The following is a 15,837-nucleotide window of genomic DNA, read 5'->3' on the forward strand; positions in this document are numbered from 1 at the left end:
CATGTGAACTCAGGCTTATTTTTATATTTTAGTGGGAACAGCAAATTTCTCTCACTATTTCCATTGACATTTTTCACCTATTTCTGACAAGGCATTTGCCTCCCATCCGTTATAATAACATGACATCATTACCATACAGATGTTTTCTGCACTTGGCAAATTAACTTTAAAACTAGTCTAAAATAAATAAATAATCCCCACAAATGAATCCCCTGATTCTATAATGTCCAGTAACATTCTAGAGCAGGCTTCCTCAAACACCGGCCCTCCAGATGTTGCTGAACTACAACTCCCATGATTCTATGAATGAATAAGATAGGCTGAGAATCATGGGAGTTGTAGGTCAGCAACATCTGGAGGGCAGGAGTTTGGGGAAGTCTGTTCTAGAGCAATCCATATAATAAGGTATCTATGCTTGAACTGGTAAATGTAGGAATAGAGGCTAGAGCTGAAACCCTGCAGTTGCAAAGCTGTCAGTGTGCTGTGCTTTGGGCTGCTGCCTGCTGGCTGCCTGGGTTAATGGTGAGGGGAGGCGGGGATTGGGGAATGGAGGAGGCAGGCTGCTGGAGAGCAGAGCTAGCTTATAAATAGAGTTATGGAATGAGCTTGCGGAGCACTTTGTCTGCTATCTCTCAGTGTCAGCGAGACCGAGAATAACTCGACAGACACAGGATCATCCAACTTCTCTGTGCTAACAACAGCCAGCATGTGTGAGCCACTACCCAAGGAGAGGACCATTGAGCTGAGGAAAAAACACATAGGGTAAGAGAGGCCATCTGCTTGCAAATACATGGACCGTACACAATTATAATAGCATATTTAATAAATGGGCTGAATATTGTTTAGGATTTAGGTCATTTTCAAACTTTGCCTGCAGAAAAAAAATACTATTGGTAAAAAAAAGCAATTACCTTCTGCTGAAAAGACCTGTGTGTTATTTTATGATATGTAAAGTTCTTTAAATATACATTTTTGAATCACGAATATATAAATGTGTGTATGTATATATATATATGTATATATATATAATTTTTTTATTTATTTTTTATTTATAAAATATTTTACCAGGATGGATACATTGAGAATTCCCTTGTTTTCAAGTATGTCCTGGGTCCACGAAACATACTATATATTACAGAGAAGTGTTAAATTGCAGAGTATTATTTTATTATGCTGGTTAGATGATTAATTGTAAAGTATGAGACGTGTAACTTCTTATATTTTGGGATACAATAAAAGAATACAGAGGCAGAGTTCCCTAAGGGCCCCTCTCAAACAGTTCATGGAGTTCGTTTTATGCAGACTATATAGGATGTCATGTAATTTATATATTAGAGCAGAGTAGACAGCCTTGCCTGAGTTGGGTGTTGCAATCCATAGCTGCTGAAGGGTTATTTCTTTTAACTCTTTAACTAATGGCACTCCTTTGGTTCTTGACAAAAAGGTTAATGGACTCCGATGGTATTTTTTATATATTTGGATAAAACAAAAGAATACAGAGGCTCCTACGGGCCACTCCTCTCAAACAGTTCATGGAGTTCATGTTATGCAGGCTATAGGATGCCACATAATCCCTTCCGGTCAGACCAGACTCTCTAGCTGGAATTTAAAAACAGCCTCCTGTCTTACTTCTTGCTTCTTGACTGACACATGGCATAATTCTGCTTTTAATAACACTACATGCTGTTTGTTTGTTTTTAAAGCAGAACACAATGAAACCTAACTCTTTCAAAATACACTAAACCGTTAATACTGTATAATTGTCAAGTGCAATTAGCTAAATGCCACTTTTGTATCTAGAGAGTTAGTTCTTTTTTTCTTATATGAATGTCTTATAAATTCCCCTACTGTTTGGACAGAATTACACAATAGTTGTGATGTTTTGCACAGATCATCAGACAGCTGCGACCCCCTCCCAATATCCAGCCCCTTCCCATTATCCCACCCCCACCCGTTATCCGCCTTCCAAAAACTCCAGTGGTTTTCTGTGTTCACATTTAACCCACTAAACCAGTGTAAGCTACATTTCTGGGGTTATGCACTAAGTAGTGAATTATTCTGAGCTTAAAAACATATGTCTAAACATTTGGCTAAAAATAAGTTGATAAAATAAATGAGTTGGATAGTTCGTTTTAGTACATTTTTGTCTAAACTGTTGTTTTCAGACCCACTGTTTAGTTAATAAGTCTGGTTTAGGTGACAAAAAGCACAGAATGTAACTGTAAGAATTTGTAAAGAAGCCAGACACCCTACATGCCAAGCATATTAAATAACCAACACAGGGCAGACTGCTTTTACATGAACTTCAATCCTTTTAAGACATGTAAAGACATCTTCAGGGATTGGCAAATTATTATTTTTTCCTTGCGCAACACCTTCATTTAAATGAGTACAATAAAATCAAAGAATAATTATCTATGAATAGCTTGTTTGTGTGATTTTTTTTTTTTTTTTTTTTTAATCTCATTTCCTTTTTTAATTGACATATCCTGCTGGGCAATGCATACAAATTAACTGGACACCTGCAGGTGTATGCCACTACTAAAGCATGCATGTACCTTTGTAGCATTTTGTTTAGATGCCTAAAAGCACTGCTCTACTGCTCAATAATATGAGCATCCATCATTCCAAATTGTATCAACTTTATGCTGTATAGGTGTGAATGAGAAATGAATGGAATTGTTGGCACCTACTTGCACCATGAAAGAAAGAACTAACCTTGATCAAAAATGACAACCTTACTCAAAAGAAGCAACACAAAAAAAAAAGTGTATACTATAAGCAACCAGACAAGTTTATCTCAGTGAAGTTGTCTGGGTATGGTGTCCTTGTCCTTTTTTACCATTCTATGTAAAACATTATCATATTAGTAGACATGATAACATCGCGGGTAAATAAACCTCTAGTGGCTGTCTTCCTGAGAGTCACTAAGGGCTCTTCTGTTGTGAGCACTGAGTCAGACTTCATTCACACACATCACCTCCTCTGAATGCTTCTCATAGAGAACATTCAATTGGAAGAGCACAGTAATCGCCGCGCATGTGCTTCATGTCCCCAGTGCTTCACTATGTGAAGCTTTGGATTGGACGAGAAGACACAGAAGCGACACCTGCGAAATGAAGAATGAGTCTCAGCACTGAAAAAATGGTAAGTAAACGTTTTTCCATTTTTTTAAATTCAATTGGGGTGGGTGGTGAATCTAATTATTGAGGAAGGGAGAACACTATAGTGTTAGAAATAGAGGTTTCTATTCCTCATGCTATAGTATTAATTTAAAGTTAGATTAGTTTCATATTAATTTATTTACAAAGCGTTTTACCAGAATGAAGGCGTTAAGATTTGTCTTGTTTGCAAGTATCTGTATGTTAACCCAAAGTGATGCCCAGCTGGCTAAAAGCACAGTCAGTAATAACAGAAAATGCCCTAGTTTGACAATGTTTGATAAAGTCTTGTAGAACTAAAGGACTGTAGAATGGAAACATTGCTCTGCCTGCTGGAAAGAAAATAAACCTAAAGAATTTTTACAGAGAGAGAGAGAGAACACTAGACTGTTTTCTTTCATTACTACCTCCCTTTCATTTGTATCCTGGGCCACGCAAACAATACAAAGTTTACACAAAGCTTTCACCTTTCACACGTAGAGTGCATTTCAGGAAAGTTTGTTCAGGTAGGTTATCCTTTGTATAAGATGGCTCCATGAGCTGCTTTCTGATCGTAATGGGGTATGAAAAGTAAGGTTCTAGAAGTGGACTTTAGGTAATAGTTGTGGAAAGCGGCCATGTTGCTTAGGTTGTTTTTGTAGTTTACTGGACATATAATATGCACACAGACCAATAAAGACAAGTGAAATCTGTTAAATAACATACAAACAAATATACCTAAGAAGAGTATGTTAACCTACCTATCTGCCATCTTGAAAATAAAATTCTTCTATGTATTAAAATAATAAATAATATTAATAATAGGAATAACTTATCTACTGGCATATCATTTTCAAATCCTAAAAAGCATTGTGAGTGACGTCAGCCATGTACACTAATAACAAAGGATTCCTAGACGGTTGATAACTCTAGTGTTTACCTTTGCTCTAACCTTGATTAGAATAAAATACATGTTTTAATTTTGTAATTTTAAATGCTTTAGTTTTTTTATTTTTTTTACACACGAATGTCCTTTTAATTACAGGAATTGAAATAAAGAATTCAGTCAACTGATTTTACAGAAGCTTTTCATTTAAATCGTGTAAAGTGTTAGATTCTGTTTGCTGTAGGTTTTCCGCCTAGTTTTATTAGCTTGGTAGGAGATCATTTCTTTAAACAGCATGAACAGAATGTTCTGTGCAGTGTAGACACTGGCAGATGTAGATGTGATCTTACTGTATGACTTTTACTAATGACATTTTTCCCTGGATGCTGGTTATTCTATTGTAATCATTGACAGTCTGTTTTCTTCATATTATAAACACTGATAAGTGAGTAGTTATTTAGTATTAAGAACCAGCCTGATCTAGTAACAGTAAAGAATAAATACATGGAAAACAAACACTAATAGTCAGTCACACATTATCACTCACAAGGGACTGAAGATTTTCCATGTTCCATGTTTACACTATGTCATGGTTTTAACTAACACGGTTTACTTTGTTATAGTAATTTTAATGGTAGATACTATTATATTACTGTCTCTTGGGAGCGTGGAAAAGCTATTCTGAATTCCTCTGCATACATTTCCTATTAAGTCAATATTGTTCCTTTAAAAGAATACAATTCTACATGCTCTATAAGTGCAACATTAAACATTGAGAGCTAAAGAAAACTAGCAAACTTACATTTCCAAAGGGGAAAAAATACAAAAAGATGGGTCGTGTGCATTCAGTGATACGAGAAATGGAAACAGCAACTCGCAAAGCTGTGCTAAAATCAGAAAGGAAGAGGAAGATTGGTGTGACAATACTATGATGGTCAATTGGCAGTACTCCCGGTATGTGTGTTAAGCAGACTGTGAGGTGATGCCAAGGTACCAGTGATTAGTAAATACAAAAATCAATGGGGGTGAGGTAGGAAGGGGAAGCAGGGCAACATATGTAAAATTATATATATATGGTAGGGATATAGGAGAACAAGCAAACATTAAAAATGGAGGATGGGGCAAAGCCTAGCAGCACAACAGAGCAGTCGCCATTACCCACAGCTCTGAATGAGCCAAATGTTATCTCACTCCTATCACCCGAATGGTGAAGAAGTATGTGTTTCATGATCCACACCAAGACAGGTTCATAAAATTCTATTTGTTTTTCCATTTTGTTTTAAGGCCATCATGCAAAGTATTTTTCGCTAAAGATCCAATCAAGATTGTACGGGCAAAGGGGCAATATATGTTCGATGAAAGAGGAGAGAAGTACTTGGACTGCATTAACAATGTAGCTCACGGTAAGAACATCATTAACATATTACTAAGTGCAGATCAATATGCATGAATTAAATAATAGATGATATAATATGCAATTAGGCACCCTGACATGCTTTGTGCAGTGCCTGGGGTTCTAGCCATATGATCTCATTGGAATGATGTGTTTTTTTGGCAGTGCTTGTCTATGAATAATGCATTGTTTCTTTGTTTTGCAGTTGGACACAGCCATCCCGAGGTGACAAAGGCTGCTGTAAAACAGATGGAGTTGCTAAACACAAACTCTAGGTTTCTGCACGACAACCTAGTTCAGTATGCCGAGCGGTTAACGTCCACCCTCCCAGAGAAGCTTTCTGTCTGCTATTTTGTAAACTCTGGGTAAGTTTTCTGTGAGCCCTATACAACAGCTCATTATGTTATTTGTTTGGCCAGTGTAAGCAATCATGTTTCAGTTTACAGGATAATAAATGAGGCTTTGTGTTACTTCACAAGCTTAACCCATACTCTACCGGGCTTTTTGTTAGAAAAAAAAGAAATAGCACAGTATTTATTTGAACAATGGAATGTTTTGCTCTTTGAAAATGATGTGCTTTCTACCTGCAGTATTTTCTGTCAGGTGATTTTATAAAATATTGTTGCTAAATATTTTGTTTTGAGTCAGATAACTGACAATCTAACCAAAGTTGCATAACATGGCTGACATAAAAGGGGAGTGGAATATGTAGACTAGGGAATTTAAAAATAAATAAAAAGGTTAGTATACATTTATTTAAAAAAGTATAAGTGCGTCCGCAGTACACTTCCTGGAGCTTTATGTGTGTTTTGCACCTGCTGGAGGCCATTACCCATGGCCATCGAGGCCCAGCAGACAATGGTTTGCCCAATGACCAGTATGAGCTTACTTATTTACATTTATAAAGAATTAAATGTATTTCTGGGAATGTAGCTTACAAATAATGCCTGCATATGGGAACATAAAATAATCCAATTACACATACACTTGCCACTTGCATTTCTGTGCTTTTTGTAATGGTGCAGCCAATATGGTTAGTCTCCAGTGTCAGCGAGCAAGTTAAACTGTGAGTGTACAGGGATTCCTAACCTCACTGTTAGGCTTTAGGTTATTGGAGCTAAGTGTTATGGGAGTTAGTAGTAGGTTTAGAGTTAAGGGAGTTATGGAGTTTTACTTTCCACGTTCTGTGAATAGCAGTTATCAAGCACAGCCAGATAGATCACATGTTTGTGTTTATGATAATGTAATCCATTAAATGGAATCGGTTGAGAAGCTTTTAGCTGTAGTTAGAAGGATGTCCAAGATATTTTGACTGTAAATTACAGGAAACTGAAAACCACAGTCTTCTTGGAAAAATACTTGTTTGCTTGCAATCATAAAGGATATTTGAACTAAAGCTGTATTTAAAAAAAAAAAGGCATTCGATGGACAGATGTTACTAATTCAGATAATATACATCCATGTCTTGTGGGGTAAATGGAGGACCCATTTGGAGGGGGGAGAGTATGGTTGAGTGTCATTGTTTTTGATATTCAAAGCTACACATTAACACTAGTTAAGAAACATATTTGTCGTAAAGAACCTGAAACCATAGAAACCTAGATGAAAGGAAAATACACCTTGCATATTGTGCTCTGAGGTCTAATGAACCAACAGGCAGCCATCTTGGCAACATAAATGGTATATTTATGGTTTGAGTTGGAGACACAGAGCGTTTATTAAAATTCACATTTGTTTATGTTTTGTGTATTATCACTGTTATAAGATTGATACTGTTCGGTTTTGTTTTACTTGTTAACAGGCTAATGAAATAAGTAACCTTTCTAACAAGAGTAACCTAAACGATTTGGTTAAATGTAATGGAAGCTAAGGACACATGTATCCACTACACAATCCACAATCTGTAACATTCAACTTTTTCTCAAATTCTTGTTGCCCCAATAACCACGTTTACCATAATATCAGAGATGCTATCTTCTAGTTGTGAAATTCATATAAGGTTTCTCGTTTGCAGTTCGGAAGCCAATGATCTTGCATTACGATTGGCTCGACAATGCACTGGTCATGAAGATGTGATAACTCTTGACAGGTAAGTTCTGTAAATTTGAACTCAACCAGCAAACAATATCCCTAATTCTATGTCTCCTACATTTATTGCATGGGCTACACCGCTGTCCTCCAACATCTTGTGAACCTCATTATGTTAATGACACCCACCTTTCTGTTTTCAATGAGACGGCATTATGACATCACTCTCATGATACTGGCCTTTTTAAAGTCAACATTTTTATACCTATGTTTTTAAAGGAAATATTTTAATGAAGTACATTAATCATTTTCCTGTCTGAGAATTGACAATGTTATTGGAAGAAAAGTTTAAAACTAAAATCTTTGACAAGGTTGTTCAATAATGTAAAGTTTGCTGAAAATGTAAAGGGAATCAAAGAGAAATTCAAATTTAAGGGCAAAATAGCTAAACTGAAAGAAGAATTGCCTTGGAGATTTTTTTAAATTCAGCTCTTAGGCTAAAATGTTAAATTCCCTTTCCATTTACTTTGAATTCCCTACAGTTCTCACTTTAGTGAATAACCCTGTTATTTGTTAAGCTCTGTATGTGAGTCTCTCTTCTTTGAGAATGATCTCTACAAACATAGGATTTAATAAAATAAAAAAAAACTGTTTAAAAATTCTTTACCAGTCTATATTTATAATTCTGCTCACAATTCAATTTAGTTCATTCTTAATTACTTTTTTTTTTTTTTTTTTTGTAATTCTTTATTTTGCAATGACACAAGACAAGACTCGTACAGTTTGGCTCATGCAAGAGCCCCACATTTCGTTGGGTTATGGTTACATAGTTTGCTGAGACATTAATACATGAGCCCAAAGAAGGGCAGCTCTTATTTGCGTACCTGCGTCCTGTACCAAGCATCATCGTTTTAGTAACATAAAAACAAAACAAAACAAAACACGTAATATTTTGCGATGACACAAAGCATGACATGTGTGGTTTGGCTCACGCAAGAGCCCCATTTTTCGTTGGGTGATGGTTACACTGTTAGCTGAAGCATTAATACTTGAGCCCAAAGTAGGGCAGCTCTCGTTTGCGTACGTGTGTTCTGTACCAAGTGTCTTCGTTTTAGTAGCGTAAGAGACAAAACACATGATAGTTCCAGGTGTCATCGTTTTGTTAACAGAGAAACAACACAAGACAGTAATACGTGATATTCTGCAATGACACAAAGTAAGGCTTGTATGATTTGGCTCATGCAAGAGCTCCATATACCGTTGGGTTATGGTTACACAGCTTGCTGGTGTATTAATACATGAGCCCAAAGTAGGGCAGCTCTCAATTGCGTGCCTGTGTCATGTACCAAGTATCATCGCTTTGGTAACATAAAAATAAAACTAAACAAAATTTGTAAAAACAGAACACAACTTTGTAAAAGACCTGGGCCGGGGTACCGGTATCCCGGACCCGTGGAGGTCGAGTGGGATGGGGGAAGAGGGGGGGGGGGGGAGGGGTGCATCCTGGTCGCCAGTCCGATCATGGCATTAGATCAGTCTGGTTATGGAGCCTATCTATTTAGGTAGTCTTCCCATAGTCCCCATGTCTTGGCAAAAGCTTTTGTGGAGCCGCGTACTCTGGCCGTAAGGTCGTCCATGAGATGGCAGTCTTTGATTTTGGATATAACTGTGGACATTGGGGGAGGGTCTGGTTTTAACCATGTTTGGGCCAGGGCCCTTCTGGCTGCCAGGGTCATTTTGTTGAGCAGGCGTTGGGCCGACATGGGCCAGTCATCTACAGGCCTGGCTAGGAGAAAGGTCCAAGGGTTTAATACAACATGTCTGTCTATGACTTGTGAGATCAATGCTTGGATTGCTGTCCAGTAAGGTTTTAGCTTGGGGCAAGTCCACCACATGTGAACATAGGTCCCTTTTTCACCGCAATTGCGCCAGCATAGGTCATTGGGTGTCTTTTTCATGTGGTAGAGTTGCACCGGGGTGGTGTACCACCGGAGCATTGTTTTATAGGACTGTTCCTGCATCGTCACACATATTGAGGTTTTAGTATTCGCCTCCCATATATCCTGCCAGTCAGTGCCTTCTAAGGTCTCCCCTAAGTCAGATTCCCATTTATCAGTGTAGTGGAGTGTTCCCCATTCTTGGGTGGAGGAGCAGAGGTGGGAGTACAACTGTGAGATCATGCCCTGTTGGTATCGTTCTGCGTGACAGATCCTTTCAAAGAAGGTCTGTTTGGTTTTAGCGGCTCTTTTCACGGTCTCTAGGGTGGCGTAGTGGCGCAGTTGGATATACCGAAAAAAGTCGGCTGGGGTTAGGGTAGTTCTGGTTTGTAGGTCTGCAAAGGGGACTATCGTGTCTCCTATGTATAGGTGAAGGACCCTTTGGAGGCCCGCTCTTTCAAGGCCTTTAAAGTCCCTGGGTCGCATACCCGGGGTGAAGGCCCTGTTTCTTAATATAGGGGTGAGGGGGGAGGTGGTGGTTGTCAAACCGTATTTTATGGCCGTTTTGTCCCACAAGTGAATGGAGTTAGTGATGGCTGGGCATGTTGTTCTGGGGAGTGCCCTGTCTTCCCTGGGTGTCCAAATGTAGAATTGCGGGAGATCTGATTGCATGAGTGCTGATTCGAGGTCCACCCACCTTCTGGTATCTGGGGGGGTGTGCCACATCGCTATTTGGGATAGTTGGGCTGCTAAGTAGTAGAAGTAGAGGTGGGGGAGTCCCAGGCCTCCTCTCGGCTTGGGGCGGTAAAGTATGTTGCGGGCTACTCTGTGCCTTTTGTTTTGCCATATGAAGCGGTCTATTGTCTGCTGGAGTGGTATTAAGTCCTGTTTAGTGACTGGTATGGGCAGGGCTTGAAAGAGGAATAGGATGCGGGGAAGGACATTCATCTTGATCGAGTGGATCCTCCCTATCCACGATATTGGTTTGTCCGTCCATGTTTCCATGTCCTTAATGAGTTTGGCTATGAGCGGTGTATAATTTAGGTTGTATAGCATTGTAGGATCTGCCGGTAGCTTTATACCGAGGTATGTGAGTGCGGTGGTCGATATGCGAATGTGGTACTCTGATGCGATTTGGCGTATGGCCGATTGTGTTAGATGTAAAGGGAGGGCGCTGGATTTCTCCATGTTGACTTTGTATCCCGATAGCTCACTATACGTCTGGAGGAGGGGCAGTAGAGCTTGCATGGAGGGGATAGGGTTGGTTAAGGTGAGGAGTACATCGTCCGCGTACCCGGAGACCAGAAATTCCTGGTTTCCTATCGTGGCTCCTGTTATTTCTGGGTGTTCTCTGATTGCTTGGAGGAGGGGTTCGAGGGTGAGCGCAAATAGTAAAGGGGAGAGTGGGCAACCTTGTCGGGTGCCATTGCTTATGTCAAAGTGAGGACTGTGTGCCCCTGTTATCATTATTTGTGCCGTGACGTTTGTATATAGTGCACGAACTGCTGTTATGTACGGAGGGGGGATGTGTAGGTGGTCCAAGAGGGTGAACATGTAGGGCCAGTTCACGCGGTCAAACGCTTTTTCGGCGTCTAAGGAGAGGACTAAGGACGGTGTTTTGGCTGCGGTGAGCGTCCAGATGGTGTCTATGTTTCGCCTAGTGTTTTCGAATAGTTGCCTGTTGGGGATGAACCCTACCTGGTCTGCGTGGATTAAGTGTGTCAGGTGAGGATTGAGTCGTGTGGCCAGTATTTTGGCTAGTATTTTGCTGTCGTGATTTATGAGTGATATTGGTCTATATGCCTCTGGTTGGGTGTGGTCCTTGTCTGGTTTGGGTAGGAGTATGATGTTGGCTTGTGTCATGTCTTTGGTGGGGGCTGCTCCGTTCATGAGGTCCCGGAATAGGGTTTCCATGTGAGGGAGCAGTTCCTCTCTAAAAGTTTTGTAGTAGCTTCCCTCATAGCCGTCTGGGCCCGGGGCTTTATTGCTTTTTAGGGAGGATATGGCTAAGTTAATTTCGTCTATGGTGATCGGTGTTGAGAGTTCTGCAATAGCTGTCGTATGAAGCTTCGGGAGGTTCAGCTTTGTTAGGAAGTTTGAGGTATCCTGATGGGGGCCTACGTCAGCACGGTCTCTGGTTGTGGGCTGGTTGTATAGTGCTTTGTAAAAGGATGTGAATGTTTGCGCTATCTCTGATGGTGAGGTTTGTAGCTTTCCGTCTGGGGTTCGTATGGATGTGATGTGGGGGCGGTGTGATCTGGGTCTCAGTGTGCGGGCGAGAAGTGTGTCCATCTTATTAGATTTGTCATAGTATGTCCTTTTGGTCCAGGTCAGTGCGCGGGCTGTTTCGTCCAACAATAGTTGTCTGATGGTCCTGCGAGTGTCTAGCAGGTGTTGCAACGTCTGCGGGTCTGGGTCTGTTTTATGTCGTTGTTCGGCTGTGCGTAGGGTGTCTAGTAATTGTGTAAGTCGTTGGGTTTTTAGTTTCTTTTTGTGTGTCGCAATTTTGATGAGATGGCCGCGAATTACGGCTTTGTGGGCAGCCCACACCGTTGCGATTGGGACATCTGGAGTCAGGTTGTCTGCGAAATATGTATTTATCTGTTGTTTAATGTCGTCTACGACTTGTTGGTCTTTTAAAAGGGAAGTGTTAAGTCTCCAAGTCCATGGTGTGGGGCCGCGAAGGTCTGCTAGATATAAGGCAATATCTGCATGATCTGACCATGCTATGGATCCGATCTCAGTTTTTTGGGTCTTTGCGAATCCGGTGTGGTTGGTGAGGAACAGGTCAATGCGGGAGTAGGTGTCATGGGGAGGTGAGTAGTATGTGTAGTCTTTGCAGCTAGGGTGTTGCGCCCTCCATGCGTCAATGAGTTTGGTTTTCTGGAGGAAGTGGTGTAGGTGTTTGTCTTGTGTACCCATACCGTGGGATCTCAGGAGTCCCGGGCGTGTGCTTCGGTCAATGGCTGGTGCTGGTGTGGCGTTCAGGTCGCCCCCTAAGATTAGGATTCCTGTTGGCAAGGACAAAACCGCGTCTGACAGGTTATTCCAAAATTGTAGCGATGGGCTGTTGGGAGCATATACATTGATTAAGTGGATGGGTTGTGCGTGTATGTGCCCTGTTGCAATGATGAACCTACCCTCTGGGTCTATAGTTGTGTGTGTGAGCTGTATTGGGCACCTTTTGTGGACCAGAATCGCCACTCCATTTCGTTTTTGAAAGGCACGAGCCTCAGCGGCTACCTGGTATATGTGGTCCCTGAGAGAGACCTGTGTAGATCTGGGTAGGTGTGTTTCTTGGATGAATGCGACATCCGGGCTTAGTCTTTTTAATTCCCTAAACAGCGTACGTCTCTTGCGAGGCGCGTTGAGGCCCTTGACGTTGAGAGAGGATATCTTCATGGCCATGTTAGTGGTGTGAAGCTGTCTTCTGGTGTGGTGTTAGTGGCTGGGAAGGGTCTTGGGCTAGATCTGCTCCCACCTCTGCTCCCTTGTTCTGAGCTCGTGTTAATATAGGTGATCGGTAAAAGGTTGTTAGGTCGATGGTTGACCAGGATGCTGGGTATGTGGGGTCGGGATGACCAATCTTGGTATGTGGGTATGGGTAGAGAGGAAGGGAGGAGGAGGAGGGGGTGGGGAGAGTGGGAAGTGAATCGCCTGGTCTTAGTTCTTGCCAGGCTATTGGGGGGTACTTGAGCCCTAATCTCCGGTCGGGATTCTGCCGTCGTGGGGGTTAGGGACATGAACCTCGTCACTAAGGATATATCCCCGTTACCTTTGGTACTTCATTTGGTCTGGAGTGTAATGCGGCCAGGATCTGCTATGGCCAAGCTCCGGTTAGCAATATTGTGCCGCTTGGGGTGGTTGTTCACGAATCGTGGGTAGGGGGGTAGGGAGGGGGAGGTCTTCATGTCCTAGTCGTACAGGGTTTAATTTTTAGTTATTTTTATTATTTTTATTTATTTTTTTTTTTTTTTTTTTTTTTTTTTTTTTTTTTTTTGTTTGGGAATGTGAAGATTGGATAGGACGGGGTAGCAACGAGAGGGTCCCATCATGGAGCCATATGTCTAAACAGAGCAGATAAGCCGCTATGTCCGCTGAAGAGATGCCGGTTTGGGTGCCAGCGTTCTCGACACTTTTTTGGGTTTTTTTTTATTTATTTTTTTTTTTTTTTTTTTGGGGGGGGGGGGGGGGTTTATAGTTTTGTGTTTTTTTTTTTTTTTTTTTGTTTTTTTTTTTTTTTTTTTTTTTTTGTTTTTTTGTTTTGGGGGGAGGTGGTGGTGGGGGAGCGGGTCTGCCTGTTACTAGGGTGGGGTGAGTGGGGGAAAGGTCGGTTCATTGAGTGTGAGCGGTGGTCAGCGTGATATAGGTAGAGGCATAGTTTGGTAGCGTAAGCATGCATTAATACAAGGCATATTTGGACAACATATATTTGGTTATATAAAACGTTCGTTCATTCCGCAGAATACTGCGGTCTTGTCCGTGCGGAATTGTTGTAGAAATAAGAGTCCGGGTCTTCGATCTCTTGCCTCTTTGCACTCGGTCATATTGTCAAGCTAGAGTGTCAGGTCTTTTGTCGTCATGTTGCTATATGATCTGCTAGGTCTTTTGCATGTGTGTTTTTGTGTTTGTTTTTTACAGTGTTTTTTTTTTTTTTTATTATTTTTTTTTTTTTTTTATTTATTTTTTTTTTTTTTATTTATTTTTTTATTTTTTTTTTTATTTTTTATTTATTTTTTCCCATTTTTTCCCCCCTTTTCCCATTGTCTGAGACATGCAGTCTTAGTATTATATATACTTGTTTCCTTTTTTTTTTTTTTTTTTTTTTTTTTTTTTTTTTTTTTTTTTTTTGTATTTATGGGTGTCCCAAATGAATCGTCAGGATGTTTTGTCTGAGGGTGTATTATAAGTGTTCTCTGTCTGTGGTCGAATATGGAAACGGTAATGTGCCCAGGGCCCACTAGTGAGGTGAGCGTGGGGGTAAGTTACGTCAAGGCAAAACCCTGTGGAGTCGTATCAGAATAGTGAAATAGCTTACGAGGCCTTTACCAAAGGCTCGCTCACGCTTAGCCGGGTTAGCGTTGGTAGGGGCACATATGTTTGATTTGCTGTGTGTGCCTAGCAGTTTTATCTAGGTGTGTGATCAGTGGTGTCTGGTATCTGGTGCATCATATAACCTTATACATTACAGTTCCGGTGAGAGGCCAAGCAGTCCGGTTCATGGGTGACAACATCTTCCTAATCCATCAATCTGGCAGTCAAGGTCCGTCTATGTCCTCTGTGCTGCTGAACTGTGCTGCTGGGCTGTGCTGCTGCGCTGTCCGTTGGTGAGCCCCCCAACTCCCCTCGCACTGAGAGGGTACTGCGGTGGACCGCTGTGGTATTCGCATGGTGGGTTGGAGTATCAGGGGATTCTGCAGCAGGTGTCTCAAGAAGGATCTCAGGGGAGGCGGGTGGTAGAAGCGTTGGGGCAAGTGTCGATCAGGGCTGCTCTTTCTCTCGTTGCCGGTCGTCTGTGATGTGAGGAGAAGAGTGTCTTGCTGAGTCGCAAAATGTCTATGAGAGAGTCTGCGTGACTGGAGTCCTATGCAGGGGTGGGTGCACGACTAGTTTGGTAAGACTGAGGTATAGGGAGGGCACAGGATTGCGGGCAGAGAGGCCTTACTCGGCTGCATCATACCAATCTCGAGGTAGTGCTTGCAGGGCCGGGAGCGCAGAGGTTGGTAGAGTGATGTTGTCGGGTGGTATAATACCCAGGCTTCGTAGAAAGGGGGTTGGATTTGCCCCTGGTAGGAGGACGTGGGGTCTGCCCTGTTTGAAAACTTGTAACTTGAAGGGATGACCCCACGCGTACCTCACTGCGTTAGCCCTTAATAGATCTGTGACCGGTCGCCAGTCTCTCCTGCGTTGGAGGGTGAGCGGAGTTAGGTCTTGATAGAAGGCCAGTTCCGCGTTGTTGTGTTTCACCGGGATCTCCCGGGCCCGTCGCAGCACCGCTTCCTTCGTTTGGTAGTGGAGGAAGCGCACGACGACATCCCTGGGCCTCGTGTTATCCTCTCTTCGAGCGCGTAGGGCCCTATGCGCCCTATCGATGTGCCAGTGCTCATCCGGGATGTCTGGCAATAGAGGTCGGAGAATTGCGAGGATGGTGGCTGACAGTGGGCCTTCATCGGCTTGTTCGGGGAGGCCACGTATGCGCACATTGTTGCGGCGTGAGCGGTTTGCTAGATCGTCCAGCGCTGCTTCTGAAGCCTCCAACCGTGTGGTAAGACGGTTGATGTGGTCTGTGGCCAAGTTGTGAGCTACCACGGTGGATTCGACCCGTTGCTCTAGTTCAGCGGTCCGGGCCCCTAGTGCGTGGATCTCTGCCATTACCGCTTTAGAGCTGCGTTCGATTTCTCGGGCAAGGAAGGTTTTCATTGCAGCCATCTCGGCTATGATGTGGGCCGTTTC

General features: G+C 42.0%; 1 protein-coding gene across 1 annotated transcript in view; it reads left to right on the forward strand.

Annotated features, from left to right (window-relative positions):
• Positions 1–600: 600 nt before the first annotated feature.
• The window catches only part of ETNPPL (ethanolamine-phosphate phospho-lyase), a 35,664-nt gene continuing 20,427 nt past the window's right edge, over positions 601–15,837 (forward strand). Inside the window, exons 1-4 of the mRNA XM_063458364.1 lie at positions 601–762; positions 5,311–5,429; positions 5,625–5,784; positions 7,434–7,508. Coding sequence (XP_063314434.1) covers positions 707–762; positions 5,311–5,429; positions 5,625–5,784; positions 7,434–7,508 — 410 coding nt within the window. The 5' untranslated portion in view covers positions 601–706. The remainder of the gene's footprint in view (positions 763–5,310; positions 5,430–5,624; positions 5,785–7,433; positions 7,509–15,837) is intronic.

The sequence above is a fragment of the Pelobates fuscus genome, chromosome 6 (genome assembly GCF_036172605.1).
Source record: "Pelobates fuscus isolate aPelFus1 chromosome 6, aPelFus1.pri, whole genome shotgun sequence".
Lineage (NCBI taxonomy): Eukaryota > Metazoa > Chordata > Amphibia > Anura > Pelobatidae > Pelobates > Pelobates fuscus.